The sequence below is a fragment of the Halichondria panicea genome, chromosome 2 (genome assembly GCF_963675165.1).
Source record: "Halichondria panicea chromosome 2, odHalPani1.1, whole genome shotgun sequence".
NCBI lineage: Eukaryota > Metazoa > Porifera > Demospongiae > Suberitida > Halichondriidae > Halichondria > Halichondria panicea.
Genome location: NC_087378.1, coordinates 615,951 through 633,186, shown reverse-complemented (window position 1 = coordinate 633,186; position 17,236 = coordinate 615,951). Strand labels below are relative to the sequence as shown.

Genomic DNA, 17,236 nt, shown 5'->3' with positions numbered 1-17,236 from the left:
CTATGGTGTTGGGACCACGCCCATGCTTTGAGGTCATTCAGATCATCTGATTGACCTTTGCCTCTGCTGACATAGCAAAAAGAAAGCACAACGATGTCACATTTGGCAAAAGCGAAGTTAGTGTTGGAAAAGGGAGAATTGAACGAGTCCTTCAAGATTATTACTAAGTATATAGACTCACAGACTAAAGGAGATGCCATGAACAGTGACAGCGACCTGGCAGATGCCTACAATACCAGGGGTCATATTAGGTACCTCTGGGTGGATTTTGATGAGGCCATCACTGACTATACTGATGCCATTAAAAGGAAACCTGACTTTGATGTGGCTTATTACAACAGAGGACAAGTTCACTATCGTTTAGGTAGATGATGGACTGTATTTCCCGTTCTCTATTCTGTTCTCTATTCCGTTCTAGGGTATAATTATGTTGCCTGTAGAATCTACTTATTTACTCTCTTGTTATTTATTCTCTTGTAGGACGTTACAAATTGGCTCAGAAGGACCTGTCACGGGCACTGGAACTAAACCCAACATTTGAGGACGCAAGACGGAATCTCGATCAAGTCGAAGCAGATATAGAACGAGGACACAAATTCAACACAACGGATCAGTCTCAAGAGCCTTAAACTATTAATGATGTTTTGTATTGTTTGATGTGCTGTTCAGCAAAGCTCACACCAACCTTTTACCAGTTGACTAAATTGGATGACCCTTTACCAGATATAAAATGATTTGAGCTTTTTAGTTATCATTGTAGTGATCTTTACCTGTTATTAATTTTGTAATCTGGTAAAGGGCATTGAAGTAACAATGACAAATTATTATGAGCTTTTATAATTATAATAGTACAGTATAATAATGGCAGTACAAGATAGGCAAGTCTTAGACGAGAAACCCACTCCTTTACCCTTCAAGGAGCGTGAAGACACCAAGGCTCTTGCTGTGGGCTTTCTGTTCAGCCTCTCTATGACGTTCCTAATCGATCTCAATGCCTACAGACTGGAGAAGGTCCCCCACTTGCCTGATGAAGGTCCCCTCTGGTATTACTGGGCCTTGAGTGAGCCCACATTCTGGACAAGACTCTCAGCTTGGGTCCCTTACTTTTGCCATCAAGTAGCTCACTGGTATCTCATCTATTACGGCCAGAAACATATACAAAGTCCAACGACAAAGTTGCAACCGGTGCACTATGTTTGTCTTGCTCTCAATGGATTTTTCTCTGTTCTTCATTTCGTGCAGACGCACACCATGTATGACGGACTCGCTCAAGAAGTTAACGTTACCACTCCACAAGTTGCCGTGATTATTATGTTGATTTGGGTCCTACTAATGGAAAACTACCGACGAGGCCTATTTTTCGGCAAACCAGGTCCTTTTCTGTCTCGAGATCTAATTCATTTTGCCAGAAAGTATCACGGTTTCTTTTTCTCATGGTGTATTGTCTACACATTCTGGTTTCATCCAATGGAGGGTACCAGTGGCCACCTATGGGGATTCTTTTACACATTTCTGCTAATGGTGCAGGGGAGTTTGTTTCTTACCAGAGTGCATATGAACAAATGGTGGACTGTGAGTTTGGAGCTGTTAGTCTCGATTCATGGAACAGTTGTAGCTTTTCAACAACCTTTTCCAGGCATTTGGTCGATGTTTTTGTTTGGATTCCTTGCAATGTTTCTCATCTCTCAGATGCACGGACTTGGGTTGCCATTTGTGTTCAAGGGTCTCATAGTACTCTTGGTTCTGTTCCCTGCTGTGCTGATCTACTCAAGCAAGCCATTGAAGAACCTCAGCGAGCCACTGCGAATTCCGATGATAGACTACATTGGTGTCTATATACTAGCTGGTGTGTTGTATGTTATTATGTGGTGTTGTGGAAATAGAAGAAAATCAATTTAATTTTGTTATGCTCTGTATTTATATACTTGTATTTACATGTATTTCAGTATGTATATATTTCCCTACATTTTATACTTCATTTGGCTATGAAGGCTACTGCAGTGGGCAGCCCTCTCCTAGCTTAAGAGTGATAATCACCAACAGTGGCAGAGATCCTCACTGTGTTCAAACCGAACTTTTGCTTTTATAACACTGATGTGCATTTATAATAGTTACAGCTAGCTGAAAATGTTGGGGCTTCTAGTTGCTGGAATTAGTACTGTTGGACTGCTCTATGCTACATGGAAATGCCTCCATCAAAAGCCCCTCCAATCCTACCCCAATCTACAAGGGAAAGTGGCTATCATTACAGGCTCTAACACTGGTATTGGATTTGAGACTGCGTTGGATTTTGCTACTAGAGGAGCTAGAGTGATTGTGGCTGCTCGAAACGTGTCCAAAGGAGAGAAAGCTGCTTCGGACATTAGGAAGGAAAGTAGCAATACCAACGTCGTTTTCAAGCAATTGGATTTGGCTTCTCTACACTCAATTGAAAAATTCACAGCCACATTTCTAGAAGAGGAATCAAGATTGGATATTTTGGTCAATAACGCTGGTATAATTGAATCTCATGGAGCTCGAACCGAAGATGATTTTGAGATGATTTTTGGAGTCAACCATTTAGGTCATTTTCACCTCACCAACCTTCTGCTTGATCGTCTCAAAGAAGCACCTTCAGCCAGGATTGTGATCGTCTCATCGTACGTGCAAAAGTATCGAGGTAGATTTAACTTTGACATGGTGAATAAGTACAACCCTCAAAAACTTGGTCCAATTAACAAGACTTACATTGAGAGCAAGGTGGCTAATGTTCTCTTCACTCGTGGATTGGCTAAACAACTCAAAGGAACAACAGTGACGGTTAACGCTCTTCACCCTGGTTTCATCAACACACAGATGGCAGAAAGGCTGATTGATAATACCTCAGCAAGGCCAGCATGGAGAAAGGTACGAGGATTTTATGTAACTAGATGTAGAAAAATACCAGTATGGTTGATTGACTGACAGTACGTTAGCTCCTGTTTCTTAATTATCACAGATCATACCGATGGGCCTGATAATGAAACTGTTCTTCAAGACTCCTATGCAAGGTGCCCAGACGTCTATCTACTGTGCTCTATCAGAAGAGCTGGAGGGTGTTTCGGGGAAGTTTTTCTCTGATTGTAAGGAGTTGGTTCTCACTTCAGAGGGGCTTACCAGCGAAGAGGATGCAGACAAGCTCTGGGACATCAGTACTTCACTCATTAACAGTGTGAAAACAAAAGGTCAATAGTAACTGTAGCTCCTTACTTGTAGGCCAATGGCAATCTGATGTGTGATGCTTATTTAATATGATGCTTATTTAATTTTTATCATATGAATTTTGGTGTCTTGCTATCAAGTCATAAAATCTAAAATGGGCTCCTTGAAGGGGGTGTGACACCAAGCAGATATCAATAGCTAGTTAGCAACTTTTGTAGTAACAGGGTAAATTGCTTCGCACCTCCTCTGGTTCCATGCGCATATCTATAATTGCGTGTAAAGTGCTACTAACGACTGATAAGTACTTTATGGGTGATTGAAAAATGCTTCATAAAATAAAACTATTGTGTACCAAACTGAGCCACGTCTGTTCTTTTCTTTCTATGGGATGCAGTCATTTCTATTCTTCCAATTTCTCGACTATTTGATTTCAATACAGCCGATCCAAATTGGCCTGAAGTTGTTAAGGGGATACTTGATGAATGTCCATAGAAGGTGGCCTTGTTAGGAAGTTGTCTCTTTGGTCTGGGGTTGCCCTGTAATGGGAAGTAGAAAGCATTGTATGTATGAGTATTATCGATAGGTGCACTCCTCTTATTATATTACCTTGTAGTCAAATTCTGCTATGAATCCCCAATTTTTTTGCCTGTAGATGTTTTAATAATTATAGTGAAACTTTTGGGTATTTTTAAGTGTGTATCTAATTTGCCCTTACCAAGAATTTGTTAAATTGTGCTCTTTCTGGCAATGCTCAGACCATATCTTCTCTTGAGCAACTGCATTACACTTTTGATAAGCCCCATAGCTGAAGGTTTCACCTGATCCTGTTCTCTCAGATGCTTCTTTAATGGCCTTTACACTTGGAGCAATGCATTTCTCATGGTAGCTGCTACCAACTGTTGGGGTTTTGTAGCTTGCAGTAGCCTTAGATGCCATTCTTTTATTGACAGCTGCAGCAAAAATTCTTTATCATGCAAAGGAAATCTTGCAGGATGTAATTGTACAAGCAAAACATCACCTGAAGCACTTTACAATCAAGCTATTGATCTTGTTATAATTATTGAAGCTGCGTACTCTTTGCTTACCGTTGTTGCTCCAATGCTTGTGTGTTAAAGCAGGACTGTTGTTTCACCTCCTAGATCCTGCTATCTTGTGTTTATGCTAAATGTCGCATGGAAACAGCATCTAAAACTCTGAAGTGAGAGAGAGGAGGGGCTAGGAAGTGCTGCCCACGCAACTAGCTGAGATGTTTGTTGATATAGCAGCCACACCTTTTCCTACCAAAGAGAGTCGAGGACTTGTTAGGGCAAGCCGGCCAACAACAGTAGTAAGTTTTTTTCTTGCTGTATGTAGCTACATGAGTCTATAGGAGATGTTTTGTTCTATTTTGTATAGATAGTTTATCCTTATAAATTATCATCATAGATAAAACTGTTTACTATGATAAATCATGCCACACAGACACAGACCTAGAGGACTGAAAATGAGCTCATTGCTTTGGCTGCTGTGCCTTTGCTGTGTACCTATTGCTCTTTGTGGTAAGTTAGTACCCTACATGTATGATTATTCATGCATGGGTTTGGGTTAATGGTGCAACAAGATCGCTTGTGGTTCTACATTTATATGGTATCTGTTTTGTGTGATTTCCTTATTAAATAGTAATTAAAAACTTTCCATGTGGACTACAGTGGCATAACTATAGTGTCAATTAATGTCATGTGCTTGTGTGTACTGCATTTCCTGTGGGAGAAAGTGTATAAGTGTAGTGTATCTCCATCGATGCATTCATTCCCACGTACAGATGATTGCAATCAAGTAACCTCTAGCACACGAGTGTGCTCAGATGAGGGGCAAGTGTGCATTGTACAGGTCTCAACCATCTCCTTGTCCAATACTGGGAGGGTCCAAATCTGTAGGGGTGGACAATGGGGGCTTGTGGCTACAGAAAACTTCACTGTCCCGTGGAGCAGTAAGAATGCACAGGTGGCATGTCGCCAGGCTGGGTTTAGAGGAGGAGCCCTTAATTCAATGTATCCACTCACGTAAGTACATGCAGTACACACAAGTCAAAACTTGTCACCAATTCTATTTTGAATCAGTTTCTTGGTCTAAACAACTTCCTTTTCTTACACACAGGGGTTCGTTTTCAGAGGTGTTTCCTTTTTTTCCAGTACACTATGTTGGTGTGAGTTGTGGTGGATCTGAGAGTTCCCTGTTGGAATGCATCATCAGAAATGGCTCCGGATTAGGAATTACTCCTGGGGCTGTGTTTGTGGTGTGCAGGCCAGAAACAGCAGACTATTCAGGTGAGTTTGAACGTTTCTAAAATCTGTACTTTGCCTGTGATAACCATGTATAATCTCGATAAATGCTTACTATACGTACAGACTGAGAGTGTAGTGGTTTTAGGCTATGACTTTTGTTGGGTTGCTTAAAAGAGCTGAATTTTCCCTCACACACACAATTGAATCACCCCCCCCCCCACATGCACACATACACAGATGTCCATGAGCCAGGTGTTCAGAATGGTGACTTGAGGCTGTATGGTGATCGCACCAATGGGTGGGGTGCGGTTGAGGTCTACACTCCGAGCCTGGGGGGGTGGGTCTCAATATGTCCTGATGGGTTTGATAACGGTGATGCAGCTGTTGTGTGCAGACAGTTTGGTTACGAAACAGGATTGTCCATCCCTTATAGGTGCGTGTGTACAATTTCCTCGGCTTACACGTAAATACACAGTTACATTAACATACAAGTATCTGTGAATACCATTGTGAAACTTCAAAGTTAAATCTTGTTTTTGTGTTGCAGTATTTCTCCTCAAGCCATCTCTTCATCACGCTCGTTGTATGATACTGAGTGCACTGATCTTGATCCTTCAAATATTGGCTCCATTGATACCATCGTAGCCGGGAAATGCCGATTCTTGTACACTCCTTTTTGTCCATCTGGTTCATCATTGTACGGTGGAGTGAGGTGCTCATCAAGGCCAAGTGAGTGAGGGCAGTATGCCTTGCTAATAGTAAAAAATTGTGCAATAGAAAATCTATGTTTCCTGTGTTGTGTTAATTCACTTGACACACATACACATTCAAAAATTGCACACACATTGTGTTTTAATTTATGGCACGGATTCAGTCTGTGTACTTAGCAAGAAACCTACTACAAATTCATTCTTTGAATACAGTTTCTGTTTCTACTTGTTTTTACTTGTGTACTTTGACTTCATTTTCTTTCCTCAGGTCTTACTGATGGTAGCATTCGACTGCTTGGTTCCAATGGTATTACTACTGGGCTCACATCCGGTATCGTGGAGGTGTTCTATAACGACCGGTGGGGGATGGTGTGTGAGGGAGGCGTGTTTGCTATTAGCGAGGCAAGAGCTGTGTGTGAGCAGCTGGGCCTGGATGAAGATGATGCATCCATTATGTCCGCAGTCAGGTCAGTGCAGTATCTATGTCTGTATGAGTTGTATGGCCCTCGGGCAGTATGTTGCTCCAGTGGAATATTGTACAATTAACATGCATACCTGGTAATACAATACTAAGGACACTAATGCTTATGGTAGACTATGCAGTGATTAGATATTGCATGCAGCCCCTTCTCGCATCTACTTTTTATTCTGCTTCTTGCACTGAGCTAGCCATGATTTGTTTCCCAGCTTGCTAGACGAGGAAAGTCGAATGAAGGCTATTTGGTTGACTCGCGTGAACTGTGGTACTTCTGACGACGTGTTCACCACATGTCAACGTGTCAGTCCTATTGGATACGGAGGTTGTAGCGGAACACAGCGAATAGCAGCTGTGAGATGTGGTAAGATGCTTGTCTGTGCAGCAGTTAGGGGAATGTTAGTCATTTTGTGTGTTTATTGTGACAAAGAAAGGTACTAAATATTCTAATCTCCACTTGCAGGTAGTCCCACTAGTGATGATGGGGGATTCTCAAGTGGGGGCATCACTGGTATTATCATTGCCGTCATCTTTATCATATTCTTTGTCATTCCACTGGGTTACTATTTTGTTATTGACTACTGGAAAAAGAGACATCAGTACAGCTGGTACAACACTATGACTACACCCAGTGAATGGTGCGACTGCTGCTCTTCCCCAAGTGTTAACACACAGAGAACCTTTGAACTCCAGCGAGAGATCACTGTTGAAGCGCCAGAGACAACCAATACAGAACCTGCTCCTGAAGTAAGTGTACACTAGTTCAGAATAGTAATACAAGACTTACGTAACCCTACCTGCTTATATATAGATATTCCTGTATACAGTGTAAATATATACTTTTTGTGTTATTTTTATACACAAAAGGATGATCTTTTTATCCTCTACAGCCTGTTGCATTTGGTGGTTTTGGAACGCCTTCAAACAGTACAGCAGTGGCAACCGAGCCATCCCCGGAAACCAACGAGCTTGAAAACCCAGGATTATCTAAAGTACCTCCTCCAGCATACAATGCCTCAGAAAACTTTCCATCTTTTACGAGCAAGCCTCAAGATCTCCCACCACCCTATCCTGGACCCAGCGTGGGATTCGTGTTTCCCCCTACTACTCTCAATGAAGCCACCGCACCTCCAGCCGCGGGTTCCCCTAGTTATCCATCCCAGACGTCCAATCAGGACCCTGCATACCCTCCACCCACTGTTGGACTGTCCGTTGAGCCCACTGCCCCACCCCCCTCTACCGGATATCCTCAAGACCCGGCCTACCCTCCCCCACCACCACTGGCTGGACAGGAGCTGCCATATCCTGTGAACATACAGTATGGAGGAGGAGCTTACCCACCTCCTACAGTACAAATAGACTCTTCTGACTCTTAATTTTTTATGCTGTTTTTGTGTTTTAATTTTACCTACGGGTTGCTGCGTTAGCTGGTTGACTGCACAATCAATGGGGGAGGGGCTGCTCTGGCAATTAAAGCTAGCCGCTGGGTACCGGGTGGAGCTAAGACTACTAATTGTACAAACAATGATGCAGCATCTTACATATTAGAGAAACGAGATGGGTCTCATGAAGATTGCTTCTGTTTTGTTCTGCCTGTGGCCAGTATTGAATGCACGTAAGTGAACCACAAGTTTAAGGTGGTCTAAATTATCATACTGTAGCGGCCATGGTTCTAGAATCACTGAGATATGCTAGATCCAGCTCAGGCTGAGCTTTATTGGTATAAAGTGTATAGTCTACTATAGAAGATTTCATTTCTCTGTGAATTGCTTGCATGCAGAGAGTTTGTGTATTGAGGGGGATATTCGGATCGTGAGTACTTCTTCGTTTGGAGTTACCGGAGCTGGGAGAGTGGAAGTATGTCACAATAGTGTGTGGGGCACTATTGCACAGCCTGGCTCTCTGTGGAGTGAAAAGAATGCACAGGTGGCCTGTAGACAGGCCGGGTATGCGGGAGCACTCAACTCAGTCTTTACTATAGGGTGAGTTTATTAGTATTAATTTTGCGTTTAAAACAGCAAACTAGATTAGATCTCTGGACTATAAATTGATTATGTCAACTTTTTTCTCAAAACATATCCTCCTCCAGTTACATGCTTCACATATCAATACCATGCTGTCTGTGACTGTAATGTTTGTACACAGACTATCTTTCAGTGATGTGGCAGCCGCCACAACTCCCGTGCACTACATCGTGAATTGTAGTGGCCTCGAGACGAATTTGTTGTCATGTGAAATCAATGATAATGTAGCGCTATACCAGTCCTCACCCACTAGCTACATCCACATTGACGATGTGTTTGTGGTCTGTCGACTCAGATCAGTTTATTCTCGTAAGTTTAACAGTTTCCACTGTATAAAAAAAATTTGCCCTTCACTAACTATAGATCAAAGTGTAGCTTTTTCTTTACATTAGATTTACATTTTTCTTTAGGATTTCCTGAAAATGGGGCTTTACGTTAGCTATAATTTTGTTTTGCAGCTGTCCACCCATCTGGTGTACAGGTTGGTGATATCAGGTTGCTTGGTGACTCGGCTAACGGCAGAGGAGCTGTAGAGATCTACTCAAATACGTTCCAGTGGGTGACAATCTGTCCTGATGGATTTGATGATTCCGATGCATCTGTGCTGTGTGGTAGACTTGGCTATGATGGGGGCAGGAGGAGCTTCTACAGGTATAACAAGTTTTATTGTTTGCAAATGTTTGCTCTGTATATACGGTATGATCTATTTTAGGGAGATAGGGTTTCATGTGTTTGCATTCCACAGCATCTCTCCGCCATCCACTGGGAGTCAGATCCTTTTCGATGCTGAATGCTCAGAGAATGGAGTTTCTGTGGGTCTTGTCAGTCGCAGAATCGTGGCTGGTGTTTGTTCATTCTCTTCATCCTTGTCTGGTTGTCCATCAGGAGACACTGATCTGGCTGGAGTCCAGTGTTTCAGCTGTAAGTCAGTATATGGACTCTATAATTATAGTGTGTCAATATGAACAACACACACAATAAATAAGCCAGAGGGACAGCAGAGCCCCAAACATTAATATCAATATAACAATAATGATAGACAGTATACTTCCACCCTAAAAAATGTTTTCCTTTCCAACAGATAATTATAAAACCCTTAACTTAAACATAGAAAAATGGTGCTACAAAGACATTTCTTTTCTTTCTTGTATAGCCTCATCAAGTCCTGGATCAGTCCGCCTGTTTGGAGGGGATGGCTCTAGTGGTGTGGTGGAGACGCTCTACAATGGAAAGTGGGGGATGATTTGTGATTCTTCATTTGGCACGACTGCCGCGACAGTTGTGTGTTCCCAACTCGGATTTTATGGACCTGAATCTTCATCCATTACTGCCAGTTCAAGGTATTAAATGCTATACCTGACACATCACACTTTGACTCTCCACTGCAGCCTGCTTGACACAGAGAGTAACCTGAAACCAATATGGCTGTCTAATGTTGTTTGTCAGGAAGGTACTTCGAGATTATCAGAGTGCAGTCAACCTGGTGAGCTCATAGGATTTGCATCGTGCAGAAGTGGGCGTATTGCTGCAGTGTCTTGTGGTAAGTTTGCATTGTTATCCAAAACACCCGTACATAGCATTGTATACATACACAGTTATTGCACTATACTCTATATTAAATAATCTCTATATATAGGTACGCAATTCTCAGGAGGGGAAATTGCTGGTATTGTCATTGGAGTACCAGCTGGTTTAATTATTATAGCGATCGTTGTGTGGTTTGCTGGAGTGAGAGAATGCTGGATGAAGAGAAGCAACAACCCTCACTATCGCTCTCTTGTTGCCTGCTGTACTGGATGTAAAACTCAATGTCAAGAAACAAGAAGTGTAAGGAGAGAGGCAGAAGAAGCTCGGAGAGCTCAGAGGGAAGCTCAAAGAGTTCAAAGGGAAGCCGAACAAGCTGCTCAGAGAGACGCCGAGGCTGCAGAAAGAGCCCGACAAGCTGAAGTGAGTGTTCAAATGGAGGCAGTTGCAGCAAGTGCACCATTTCCAGAACCGTTCCCAACTAAAGATGGAGAATTTATGAAGGCAGCTCCTCCCCAGTATCCTTATGCTATCGGCTTTCAGCAGGTAGCCTCTGATCTTCCCCCTCCCTATGCAGAGGCAGCAGCTGGAACCACTTACCCACCACGATAAATTATGGACGTAATTATAGAGACTCATGACATATGTAGCTAGTCAGTTTTTATCAAGTTTCTTTTTATTTGTGATAATTATAATGTGCATAAAATTTTAATGATGACCCTTCAGTTAGACCGATTTTATGCTGATAACAAATACACAGTCTACTGCGTTACAATAGAGAAAAGTCGGCCAGGAAGGAGAGCCGTTACAATAGAGAAAAGTCGGCCAGGGAGAGCCAAGATGAGTTCTAGTGTGGATATGAACAGTGGTGTGGTGTACCTAGACTGCAATGCTACGACTCCTCTGGCTCCTGAGGTACTGGAGGCCGTGACAGGAGCCCTGAGGGACGCCTGGGGAAATCCCAGCAGTGGTCATCATGCAGGTATTCTAGATCGAATGCATGTGAAAATTGTACGTCACTTTTTCATTTGCAGGAGTTAAGGCTCGTCAAGTGATTGTGAATGCTCGCGAACATGTTGCGAAGATGATCGAAAGCGATGCACAAGGTAGGTCATTCTGAATAACCTCTCCGCATGTATTGATGGAATTCACATAATTATGCCGTGTACTTGTACAGACATAATCTTTACGTCTGGTGGGACTGAGGTGAGTGTTTAGTGTATTATATCTGCTACCACAAACTGCCTCGCCATGTATCTGGTCAAAATATAATTATTTTAGTAGCTCAGTATGAAACAATTAAGTCATTTCTCATCCCTTGTACATGTAGAGTAACAACATGGTCCTGGACTCTGTATTGAGGCACTACTCCAGTACGTCTGATTCCTCTCTCCCTCACGTTGTCATTAGCAACCTGGAGCATGACTCCATTGACCTCACTGTCAGGGAACTGGAAAGTAGGGGGAAACTTGGTGAGTGAATCCTCTCCTCACTCTGCGTATGCATTAACCAAAGAAAGCTTTTCTCTGTTTTTTCCAGAGTTAACTGTTGTCAAGTGTGAGCCTACCAGTGGAGCTGTGGAGCCAGCTGCCATCGAGAGAGCCCTTCGTCCCAACACTGCCCTAGTGTCCGTGATGTTGGCCAACAACGAGACCGGGGTCATTCAACCAGTGCGGGAGATTGTGGCGATAGTGAGGAGATGGAACAAAGAGAGGCGGAGTGGACAGAGACAGATACTACTGCACACTGACGCTGCACAGGTATGGATCTCATAGTTATCGTTGTGCACTGTATGTATGTATCTAAGTTCTGTGTGAGTAGTGGGTTATGTACTGCAAGTCACTATGTTGTTATAACTAGGTTCCTGAGTAACCTTGAGACCAGTTTGCATTGCCCTGCCCACTCTTCTACCAACATGTTTGTAGCTGTGGATACATACTTTTGGTACGATACAAACATTTCCAGACATGAACTGAAAATTCCTGTTACGTCTCATTACCTTTTTATTTGTGTGCAGGCTTTGGGCAAGATTAAGGTCAGTGTAGAGGAGCTGGATGTCGACTACCTCACTATAGTAGGACACAAATTCTATGGCCCGCGGATTGGAGCTCTGTTTGTCAAAGGACTAGAGGATAAATCCACACCCATTTATCCGATGCTGTACGGGGGAGGGCAAGAGAGAGGCCTCAGATCAGGGTGAGTGTGAGTGTGTGTAGAGGGATAGTTAATTGCCCTTCCCACTCAGCACACTTAAAAGCTGTCATACTAGTTTAAAAGCTAGAAGTCCACAATTATAGTTCTTAAGCATTCTAATAGTGTTGCCAAATTATTTGTTGTACATTGCACTCACATTGTGAAAGGGTGCAGTAATTTATTGGCAACATTACTCACACACCCATGCAGCACTGAGAACACTGGTATGATTGCTGGGCTGGGAGAGGCTGCTCGACTGGTGGTGGAGAACTTGAGTCAGTACCATGACTCAATGAGGGATGTCAGAGACTATCTGGAGACTCAGCTAGCTGTCGGTTCAATTATTTATTAGAGATCAGAAGTTAATATGAGAGCTTTTATTCATTTATTGCTGCAATTTTTCCCACTTTGATGTGTTTCTTATGAATGTAGGGAGCATTTGGAGAGCGTGTTCATTTCAATGGAAGGTTCATCTCAAGTGAACGCATTCCTAACACCAGTAATGTGTCCATCATTGGAGATAACCTGAAAGGTATGTAGTATCCTATACCATGTTGTAGACAGTGTCTAGGCTTACCAACCCACCCGTGTGTTCAGCTTCATTGAACGCGCACAGCGGCAAAACGGATAGAGGTGCAATATGCTATTACAGTATCAGTCACAAAACAACCTGTATATTCATCCCATAATTGGGTGTTATTTTCAGCCTCCTCTCCTTAGCAACTGGTACATTTATTTAATGTAGAACACCTTACAATACAAGTTGATGTTATTTATAAAATTATCCCTCTGGGAAGATAATATTTATTCCTCTGGGAGTGGCCATTAAGAGAGTGCATTCCAAATGCTCTTGTGCTCATTTTGTTATGCTCTAGCTACTGTTCTAATCCCTACAGGCAACCTTGTGCTGTCTAAACTGGAGAGGAGTCAGGCCAGTGTGGGGGCTGCCTGTCACTCTCATGCAGTCAGCCAACCCTCTTCCATTCTCCTGGCCTGTGGAGTGCCTCACCAAATAGTCATCAATGCTCTTAGGTTGAGCATGGGGAGAGACACCACTAGAACTGACATTGACGCGTTTATTAGAGATCTTAAGAATGCTGTCAGTAAACTAGATCAAATTTTGTAAATATTGTTGTTTTGTCTTATTTTGAATCACAATGTTGTTTATTACTATAACGTGTAATAAAATATATAAGTCAGGGTTGGCTAATACATGTAACTAGAGCACTGAAGTGCAAATCCTCGGCGCTAATTTGAGGTTTAGACTTTAGTTATCATAATTCTACACCTCACCTCCCCCCTCCACCACCAATGAACAAAGTTTCTTCCACACCCTTTTCACTATAGCTACATAAGCAATTAACACTCCACTTAGGAGCAGTAGCAAAAACAGTGGAGGTCATATTTTATATATAATGTTGGCATAGGGAACAGTGACTCCAGCGACTTACAGTCTGCTCACAATACATTTTGGAGAATGCAAAGCATGCAGCAATAAAGAGATTCACTAATCTTACAGTAAAAAGTTAACTAATATAGATCTAGTCCACAAACTTCGTTTTCTAAGTTCAAACTCATGCACACACCCGTAATAGTACTAGATCTAGCTAAAAAGTCTAGTTCACATCTGACTAATATAAAACGACATCATGCAGTAGTGTCTGCAATGAAGACAGGGTTAGGGGCACCTAGCTTTCCATCAACAGGAGGGTCTTGACATTTGTCTTCAATTCCGTCGGGAGGAGCTAGTTTGAAGCCATAGGGAGGATAGAACACCCACGACAGTACGGTACATACCAGACACGCTAATATTCCAAAAGTACAGAAGATATAGGCTCTCAGCCTCAGAATATTGTTATCGTACACCCAGCAGTTGGCAATGCGGCCACACTCTGTCTGAGAATACACACAGCCAGAATCAATAATGGCTCCAAAAAGTAGGGGACCGGGAATCGAACCAAACAGTCGGAAGAAGAGTGACTGTACACCGAGTGCAAAGGTCCTCTGTTCATCAGCAACAGATCTGTGGGCAGTGAAATGATTAACTAATATTATTCTGTACTGCAATTCAGTGGCACAGTTACAGATGTATAGGGTTCATTCACGCAACTATTATAGCCTTAGTAGCTGTGTTCACCTTAAAGTTACTAGGAGGAAGGGAACTCGGATGAGAAAAATGAGGATGACAGATATTGTAACCATGACGATCCATCCTAGCAGGAATGAGCAAGGAAGTGGGCACAAGCCACGAGTTGCTGTACTGTTGGCGAGGATGGTACCAAAATCACTGTCCATCATGTTGTTGCGGAGATTGGCCGCCACACATCCACAGTTTTCATACGTGACATTCTGTAAAATTAGGGAGTGTATTGCAGGTCATTACCTAAGCATGCGTTGGTAAATCAAGTAACACTTAGCTCAATGATCCGTTATATGCATGTAATAAATATGCCCACTTAGGTCACCTGAATATCTCCGATTTGTTGACAAGAAGCTCTGCATGGTGAGAAGTAGGTGAGACCATCAGCTCCACAGACTGGTTCAAAGATGGTGGAGGAACAGCCGCAGTCAGTATTGCATGAGGCTAGTAGTACATCACTGGAGTTGCTGATGGAGCTGTATATAAGGGTTGACATGATAATCATCATAGATCTAATGTATAGATGCTATACATTCTAGCTTTCCAACTCACTTGTTTGTGTATTGTGTTCCTATGCCAACAACGTCCACACTGGGGCAAGTTAGAAAGAAACCAGCTTGAAAGACTACTGCAATCAGAACAGTCACCCAGTTGACAATACCCAAGTTCTTGCCAATTTTAACACAGTGGGCTATTAGAGCACCAGTGAGAGTACCTATTCCACCAGCAGCAATTGCTGCACAGAAATACAAATTTTGAAAATTGATACAATAAATTACAATCTTACCCATAGCTCCGATAATTAGTCCAGCTGTTGATGCAGGCACACGGTACACAGTCTCAACATACTTGGGAGCAAATGACACTAAAGCTTCGAGTGAAAGAAACAGAAAAGTAGTCCCCAGCGTCAGAAAAAGCCAGGCCTTGCTTTTGAACAGTCCAAGTAAATGAAACGGAAATGCTTTCAGCTGCTCTACAAATGTTTTTTCTTCCCCAAACCTGCTTTTGTAGGTTTCTTTCATTTGCTTCTGTCTTGCTTCTGTCACAAGGTGGGTATCGGGTAACACACGAGGAAAGAAGAAGAAAGGAATTGAGAAAAGAAATGATACTACTGCACCCACAATAAAACTGAGCCACCAAGCACCCACCCAGGCCGGGTCATCTTCTGTCAGGTTGGTTACCTCTCCAACGTCCACATTCAGTGTGAGTAAAACTGAACCAATTCCAAAACCAATCGCAGGACCCACAATTGTGCAGACTTGAAACGCTCCAATGTGAAGAGAGACGTACTTTGGTAGCACGATGTCATCGATAAAAGACACCCCAATAGTGAACAGTGGAGCTGCAGAAACTCCAATAATAGCGTTTCCATTAATGAGGAAGAGAATGTAGGCTCCTGTATTACCAGCATCGCAATCAGGAACCAACAAAGATGGATTATTGCAGGACTCCAATACCAGAGTTGTATTAGTTACACTCCCAGCGTCATACTTTCCAAAAATGAAATGGGGAAGGGCAAATACCAAAGCACCAATTCCTTGAGTGAAAAACGCTATCCCGATCCATCTCGGCTTGTGGGCTTTTTCTCCAAAGTAGCTGATGACAATCACACTAACAACTACGGCTGCATCAAACACGATGATGATGACACTGGCAGCTGTACTAGAGAACTTGTAGCGTATCTCAAGGCTAGAAATGATGACAGGCTCGAAACCTACACATGATCATGCAATTCCACCCAACACATCTACTAGATACACATGCACAAGACCAACGCTCAATGCACAAGTTCCATCTCCCGACATCGAATTATAATTTTATAGCAGAGTTAAAAATTGATGGCTATAATGGTTACTTGAGTTGTTGCTCACCACTTATAAGTGCTCCCTCGATTAATCCGAAGATGCACAACATGAAGGTGAAGAATTTCTTGCTAGCAAATATCTGCAAACACTGAGGGTTGTATGGTCCAATTCCACACTTTGTTGCCTCGGGGATTTCCACATCTTCCTTGCACTCAGGGGCTTTGCCATTGGATGGGATCTGGCCATCAAAACCACAATCATAATTATAATGTAAAGCTCTTGGCTCTAGATTTCACATGATAGTCTAGTTGGCTATGATGATATACGGATTTTTTTCTAGTTTGATATTCATTGATTTTACATGCACAGTGGATATCTAGATCCAGACCTGTTACCTCTGAGGGATGAACATCAGTGGTGGATGGATCAGATATCTGCTGCTCTTCAGTTTCATCCATTGTGGTAAAATGTCAAGGAGAATAAATTGCAACGAAAACTAGAGTCTATATATATAAAACTACAGGTTATGAACCATGCTGCACCCTGCCCAGTCCCATGCAGCCCTGCCCCCACCCTGCAGATATATAAAACCACATCAATATCTGTTATAACATAGTGTCAGTACTGAGGGGGTCAATCAATCTTCTGTTGTCGGGAGGAGCTAGTTTGAAGCCACAGGGAGGATAGAACACCCACGACGACAACGGTACACACCAGACACGCCAAGAGTAAAGCTCTCAACCTCAAAAGGTTGTTATCACACAACCAGCAGTTGGCAATGCGACCACACTCTTCCTGAGAATACACACAACCAGTAGTGATGTATTAGATCTATACGTATAACGAGGATTTTGCGGGTGCAAATTTTTGCTATTTGGTGCGAAAACCCTCCAAAAAAATGTTCGTGGGTTCTTTTAATAT

At 42.6% G+C, this 17,236-nt stretch overlaps 5 protein-coding genes across 6 annotated transcripts; 4 read left to right on the top strand and 1 right to left on the bottom strand.

Moving 5' to 3' along the window:
* The first annotated feature begins 53 nt into the window (after positions 1-53).
* On the top strand, positions 54-751 carry LOC135331607 (tetratricopeptide repeat protein 32-like). The gene is made up of 2 exons (XM_064526830.1): positions 54-364; positions 481-751. The coding sequence occupies exons 1-2, from the start codon at positions 94-96 to the stop codon at positions 627-629; spliced, it is 420 nt and encodes a 139-aa protein (XP_064382900.1). The 5' UTR covers positions 54-93; the 3' UTR covers positions 630-751.
* A 21-nt stretch (positions 752-772) lies between these two features.
* LOC135331604 (uncharacterized) lies at positions 773-1,978 on the top strand. The gene has a single exon (XM_064526826.1). It carries the CDS (start codon positions 862-864, stop codon positions 1,897-1,899), a length of 1,038 nt encoding a protein of 345 aa, XP_064382896.1. The 5' UTR covers positions 773-861; the 3' UTR covers positions 1,900-1,978.
* A 104-nt stretch (positions 1,979-2,082) lies between these two features.
* LOC135331605 (retinol dehydrogenase 14-like) lies at positions 2,083-3,313 on the top strand. Its single transcript, XM_064526827.1, has 2 exons — positions 2,083-2,886; positions 2,978-3,313. The coding sequence occupies exons 1-2, from the start codon at positions 2,128-2,130 to the stop codon at positions 3,209-3,211; spliced, it is 993 nt and encodes a 330-aa protein (XP_064382897.1). The 5' UTR covers positions 2,083-2,127; the 3' UTR covers positions 3,212-3,313.
* Positions 3,314-4,357: 1,044 nt separating this feature from the next.
* LOC135332007 (uncharacterized) lies at positions 4,358-13,546 on the top strand. Its single transcript, XM_064527313.1, has 27 exons — positions 4,358-4,507; positions 4,642-4,718; positions 4,982-5,222; positions 5,317-5,486; positions 5,682-5,877; positions 5,992-6,173; positions 6,423-6,621; positions 6,842-6,993; positions 7,093-7,376; positions 7,520-8,002; positions 8,178-8,244; positions 8,410-8,611; positions 8,775-8,962; positions 9,112-9,304; positions 9,399-9,574; positions 9,807-9,993; positions 10,042-10,193; positions 10,290-10,780; positions 10,832-11,159; positions 11,212-11,283; positions 11,355-11,383; positions 11,508-11,649; positions 11,717-11,937; positions 12,195-12,373; positions 12,581-12,701; positions 12,803-12,902; positions 13,267-13,546. Exons 2-27 carry the CDS (start codon positions 4,664-4,666, stop codon positions 13,494-13,496), a joined length of 5,040 nt encoding a protein of 1,679 aa, XP_064383383.1. The 5' UTR covers positions 4,358-4,507; positions 4,642-4,663; the 3' UTR covers positions 13,497-13,546.
* Positions 13,547-13,838: 292 nt separating this feature from the next.
* LOC135331357 (solute carrier organic anion transporter family member 4A1-like) lies at positions 13,839-16,777 on the bottom strand. 2 transcript variants are annotated; one of them, XM_064526482.1, is made up of 7 exons: positions 16,711-16,777; positions 16,382-16,553; positions 15,298-16,224; positions 15,063-15,246; positions 14,836-14,986; positions 14,508-14,719; positions 13,839-14,393 (listed from the first exon to the last, which is right to left on the bottom strand). In XM_064526482.1, the coding sequence occupies exons 1-7, from the start codon at positions 16,771-16,773 to the stop codon at positions 14,018-14,020; spliced, it is 2,085 nt and encodes a 694-aa protein (XP_064382552.1). In that variant the 5' UTR covers positions 16,774-16,777; the 3' UTR covers positions 13,839-14,017. The 2 variants fall into 2 exon arrangements, with proteins under 2 accessions (XP_064382552.1, XP_064382553.1); XM_064526483.1 differs by having other exon boundaries at positions 15,298-16,134.
* Positions 16,778-17,236: the final 459 nt, after the last annotated feature.

Coding starts and splice junctions, on each gene's coding strand:
- LOC135331357 (XM_064526482.1), bottom strand. CDS start 16,773: ATGGATGAAACTGAAGAGCAGCAGATATCTGATCCATCCACCACTGAT. Junction 16,554..16,710: donor CTGATGTTCATCCCTCAGAG/GTAACAGGTCTG, acceptor TTTGATGGCCAG/ATCCCATCCAATGGCAAAGC. Junction 14,987..15,062: donor GGAACACAATACACAAACAA/GTGAGTTGGAAA, acceptor CCTTATATACAG/CTCCATCAGCAACTCCAGTG.
- LOC135332007 (XM_064527313.1), top strand. CDS start 4,664: ATGAGCTCATTGCTTTGGCTGCTGTGCCTTTGCTGTGTACCTATTGCT. Junction 10,194..10,289: donor TATTGCTGCAGTGTCTTGTG/GTAAGTTTGCAT, acceptor CTCTATATATAG/GTACGCAATTCTCAGGAGGG. Junction 11,384..11,507: donor TTACGTCTGGTGGGACTGAG/GTGAGTGTTTAG, acceptor TTGTACATGTAG/AGTAACAACATGGTCCTGGA.
- LOC135331605 (XM_064526827.1), top strand. CDS start 2,128: ATGTTGGGGCTTCTAGTTGCTGGAATTAGTACTGTTGGACTGCTCTAT. Junction 2,887..2,977: donor CAAGGCCAGCATGGAGAAAG/GTACGAGGATTT, acceptor TAATTATCACAG/ATCATACCGATGGGCCTGAT.
- LOC135331607 (XM_064526830.1), top strand. CDS start 94: ATGTCACATTTGGCAAAAGCGAAGTTAGTGTTGGAAAAGGGAGAATTG. Junction 365..480: donor ACAAGTTCACTATCGTTTAG/GTAGATGATGGA, acceptor ATTCTCTTGTAG/GACGTTACAAATTGGCTCAG.
- LOC135331604 (XM_064526826.1), top strand. CDS start 862: ATGGCAGTACAAGATAGGCAAGTCTTAGACGAGAAACCCACTCCTTTA.